This window comes from Lipotes vexillifer, unplaced genomic scaffold (assembly GCF_000442215.2).
Source record: "Lipotes vexillifer unplaced genomic scaffold, Lipotes_vexillifer_v1.1 scaffold647, whole genome shotgun sequence".
In the NCBI taxonomy this organism is placed as follows: domain Eukaryota; kingdom Metazoa; phylum Chordata; class Mammalia; order Artiodactyla; family Lipotidae; genus Lipotes; species Lipotes vexillifer.
The window spans coordinates 657,657-662,737 of NW_006793865.1; the positions used below are offsets into that span (position 1 = coordinate 657,657).

At 40.4% G+C, this 5,081-nt stretch overlaps 1 protein-coding gene across 2 annotated transcripts in view; it reads right to left on the reverse strand.

Annotated features, from left to right (window-relative positions):
- DNAJC21 (DnaJ heat shock protein family (Hsp40) member C21) overlaps positions 1-5,081 on the reverse strand; it is a 27,759-nt gene that overhangs the window by 1,080 nt on the left and 21,598 nt on the right. For both annotated transcript variants that reach the window (XM_007466830.1, XM_007466831.1), the window contains exons 10-11: positions 2,841-3,013; positions 1-57 (exon numbers count right to left, since the gene is read on the reverse strand). The exon at positions 1-57 is cut by the window's left edge. In XM_007466830.1, the coding sequence (XP_007466892.1) occupies positions 1-57; positions 2,841-3,013 (230 nt within the window). The remainder of the gene's footprint in view (positions 58-2,840; positions 3,014-5,081) is intronic.

The following is a 5,081-nucleotide window of genomic DNA, read 5'->3' on the forward strand; positions in this document are numbered from 1 at the left end:
GGTACTCTGACAGATTTTTTAGTATCTTTGGCTTTCTTTCCTTTGGGTTTAGAAACACTGGAAAATAAATGAAAGAATTCAGTATAATCCAATAATAATGTACCCCTTTTAACTGTCACCTTGCTCCCAGGAAGACTCAAAAGAGTGACATGCATTTTAAAGGCTAATTCATTCATTTTAATGGCCAAGTAAATTAATTTTCATATCTCAAATGAACAGCTTTAAAAAACAACTTTAGAGATCATCAGATATCAAATTTGACACAAAAACGAAGGAATTTACTTAAAAGTTGAAACACAAGCTAAAACAAGAATACTAAAATAGCTCTGAACTTTTATATGGTGTATTTTTGTTAAAAAGCTAATTAATACTCCATTTACTGAAGCAAACCATCTTCACGGCCAACCAGTAGTACTCACAAATAATCTATGACATTAAGTGTGTTTCCCCAAAGATACAACTTGTTAAACCTGATCCAGTTCGATGACAAACATTTCATCAGTTCCACAGTGAAATGAGAAAAACGCTGTAATGCATTTTTTATAGAAATACATTTGTTAAATGTAAAGAATTTTCTTTTATTAAGATTTTGTCCTTTCTGCTGATCTGCGGGTTTTTCTCCCCTGTAGTCTACAACCCAGAAATTGCCAGCCAGTATAGTCAGTTCCCTCCTGTTCTGCTTTAACTCCACAACATCCCTCTGCTTAATCTTCTACATGAATTTTCATTTTCCTTAGTCCTCTCATACTTTTTCCCTCATTTGTGCTGACCAAATTCTTAGGGTAAAATCTGAGCACAACCGAATTTACAGAACAGAGGGAATGGGTTATAACCAATGAGTTATAATGCTGCCAAGCACTTGAGTATTCCATTCTTCGAGCAGAACCCAGGAGTCTGTATTAAGCTAAATGGCCTAGACATTTACACGATGCTGATTAGGAGTACAGCACAGCATTATGCAGTATTCAGCCAGGTTTGAAAGCATCAAGAAAAAGACACAATGACATAAAAGGCAACAGATTAACATTTACTAATTTACAGAATATCATCACAGATACGCCACAAATATATCCAAGAAAATTCAGGATAATATTCCCAAAGAACCATTTACCTTATTATGAAAGGCAGCAGCTACATCTCTGAAGCTAATATCTAAGACCTTATCTTTAAAAAGTACTCAAGAGAGGATATAATGTACAGCATGTGAATAAACTCAATAATACTGCCATAACTTTGTATGGCGATAGACGGTTCCTAGACCTGTTGTGGTGATCAATTCGTAATGTAATGTATATAAATGTTAAATCACTATGTTGTACACCTGACACTAAAATAACATTGTATGTTAACTATATTTCAATAAAACAATAAAAGGGAAAAAAAATAACAATAAAAATGTGCCCTAGATACACACACGTGTTTTAGGTAGCTAGTAGCATCCACGCACTGCAGAGCAGCAGCAGAGGGGTCCCGCAGAAAGGGGGTCTGGACATCTGCCGGGGGGATGGGCTTCTATCCCAGCCCTGCCACTCCTCAGCAGTGAAGACGTCATTTGAATTCTCTGACTCTTTTTCTCCATCACCAAGTGAGAAAGCTGAACTTCACTACTTCACTCGGAAGTCTGAGTCTGAGCAATGAGAACCCTTTTTCCTCCCCCAAATGAATCCCACATGGACGTACTATGGAAAATGAACGAAAATACTTTAGCTCTAGATGACGGAGGCGCTCAGGGGCCTGGAGCCCACCTTCCGGCCCATCCCTCATACACCCAAGCAGCCTCTGAGGGACCTTCACAGGACGCTTGGGCCCCATGGAGCTAGCTGAACTGGGTCCTTCAAGTAGTCAGGCAGATGGGACTAAATGCCGACTTTTCCACTTACCAGCTTTTGTTCTGGGGCAAGTCATTTAACCCAGACTCAGTGTCCTCATGTTTAACATGGGAACACACACCAAGCATCAGAGTAGTGTGTAACCTCCCCTTCCACTGTTTAAAGTCTTCCAAGGCAGGAGTCCAGGTTACCCGTTTATGGAGCTCCTTGTTCTCCTTTTCCTACAGCTCGAGGCCTACTCTAGGCTTCCATGGCATTTCTCTCCTCATTTATGGCACCTAAATCCCACACCCCTCACTGTTACTCCAGCGTTGAGCATTTTCAACTCAGGCTTCCACCTCACTCTGTCATTTGAACTCTTTTTTCATGGTCCTGTGACAGGAACCTGCGCCTGCCTACTGTTCAGATCTTTCCTCAAGGAATAAGAAATTATTCTGCTCCAGAGGAACAGAGGAGGATGGGAGTGAGAAAGTCAGACAAGGAGAGGAGGGGAAAAGGAATGCCACCTGCCCTGAGCGAGACCTTCCCCTGGCCAACCGCTGTGGCCTGTGCAGCACCAGGACTCCTGGGCCTGTAGAGCACGAGGGCCCCAAGCTGTGCACATATGCCCTGATGACCTGCACTGGGGCTGAACGCAGGATGACTGGCCTGAGCATGGAGGTTTGGTCACTGATACTCAGGCAAATGGGGCACAGTCTTGTCTGTAGTCTTGTTCTCAGGATTACTGACCCTGGGCAAAATAACAACCTCAGCAGGATAAAGGGAACAAAAACTGGGTCCATGTGACTCCTTTCTGCTTCAGGCCATGTTGCTGCAATGTCTGAGCACACTGTCTAGCATTCTCCCTCCAACGCCGTCCTCTGTAAACGTATGTGTGTAGGTGTAAATCACAGATACATCTGACTCATGGCGTCCATCACGGGAAAGGGGGTTTTATTTGATAGATGAAAAGCCATCCTCACCACCAGCATTAAGTAATTAGAAAACGACAAGGAACTCTGACTTACTTACCTTTTAGCTTCACTTTTGGGGTCATCACACAGTTCCACAGTCTCTGTAACACCGACATTTTCTTGGGGACTATCTTCCAATTCTTTGGCACTGCCTTGATTTAGGCTGTTATCTTCTGGATCAACCTTTACTGCTTCTCCAGTTCCATTTTCATTGAAATTATCATCATAATTCTAGGTAAGAAAACACGTGTGCCATTACAAAATAAATACTATGATACTACTGGCTTTTTATGTTATGTTGCCAAATAGCTACAATAAACAATGGTACTGTGCTGTACACTCTGGTAGGAGGATATCTTCAGGAAATAAAAAGGAGAGGCAGGGGCTTCCCTGGTGGCGCACTGGTTGAGAGTCCGCCTGCCGATGCAGGGGACGCGCGTTCGTGCCCCAGTCCAGGAGGATCCCACATGCCGCGGAGCGGCTGGGCCCGTGAGCCATGGCCGCTGAGCCTGCACGTCCGGAGCCTGTGTTCCGCAGTGGGAGAGGCCACAATAGTGAGAGGCCCGCGTACCACAAAAAAAAAAAAAAAAAAAAAAAAAAAAAAAAAAAAGAGAGGCAGACAATAACTTAAGAACATGAATGCCCATTACAGAAATACTAAATTAGGGAAAACTGGAAACAATCCAAATATTCAATAAGTGAATGGTTGAATATATGAAGGAAAATTATAGAGCTCTTAAAAATCATATTTCCAAAGATATTGATTCAATTATGTGAAAAAACAGAACATATTAGCAAAAATGGTAGAGAGAAAATTATATAAAACCTCTGATTACAACTCAATTCAACATTAAGTAATATTTATAGGCAGAATTAGGGATGATATTTATACTCTTCCGTATTTTCCAAATGATCTTCAATGAGCAACTATTTTACAATCAGGAAAAAAAGAAAACACCACCAAACAGGCATGATAAAAGAAAAAACACCTGACTAACATATCTTCGCTAAATACAACTGGTTTGTTTTTGTCTCAGGTAACATTTTGCCATGTCTGCTTTCTCCCTCTCTTCTTCCCATGTTCCTTCTCTCTGCACCCACCCTCCAACTATGAAAGCAAGCTGCAGGTAGAGCTCATGTATCTCCTAAGAACAGAAACACTCTCCTACATAACCACAATTCCCTCTTCACACTCAAGAATTTAACACTGACATTATCTGTTACACAATCCATATCCACATTCCAGTAATGTCCTTTTTTGTAACCCCTGGATTATAGTAGATATAATCCAGGACCAATGTTGCATTTAGTTGTCATATCTCTTTAATCACCTTTATTCCAGAACAGTACCCCCCCTCCACTTTTTTGGTCTTTCATGATATTGACAATTTGATGGCTGCTTTGTAGCATGTCCCACAGTTTGACTTTAATTACTTCCTCGTGATTAGATTCAGGTTAAACATTTCTAGCAGGAATATTATAAAGATAATTCTGTGTCCTCAATACATTATATCAGGAAGCAAAATGTCAGTTCCCATTTTTCAGTGATTAAAGTTTCATCATTTGATTAAGATGGTATTGCCAGATTTTTCTACTGTTATGTACCTTTTCCTTTTTTTAATATGTGCATAGTGTTACTTTGAGATTGTGTCAATATCCTTTTCCCTAATAAATATTCACCCAATGGATCTGGCATCTATTGATGATTCTTATGTGAACCATTTATTACACTGGTGGATACAGAACAGTGATTTTTTTCTGCTTCTATTAGTCCTGCCATTTGCATTTGTGTTAATTCATATTCTTGGAATGAAGCATTCCCACCTGCTTCCTTTCTCCAACTCTCTCTTTTTTTAGGCTCAATATAGATACACGATTTTTTTTTAATAAAATAAATGTCTAAAAATCTATGACCACTATTCTTTTTGATGACTCAAATTTTCCCATATTCGGCAGGCCCTTAAGCTGACTCCTGGGTATTTCTGACTTATCCCCATCAATTTTTGAATACCCCTTATATTTCTAGCATAGATAATGCAGGCTCACCTTGGACTTTCCCTGTTTTAAGCCCTAGAATCAGCCATTTCTCCAAGGACCAAACCCTGACTCCTTTTACTGGGGAAGGGGATTTAGAGACAAAGATGTGTGAACTACATATGCTCATTGCTACTGGGTATCACTGCTTCTGGGCCCTCAGTGTATACTGCTCATGTATGTATTATTTATTTTTTTATATCACGAGCTCATACTGATACCCCCAATTCCAGTCCAACATTAGTGTTCTTCCTCTCTCTTTCCC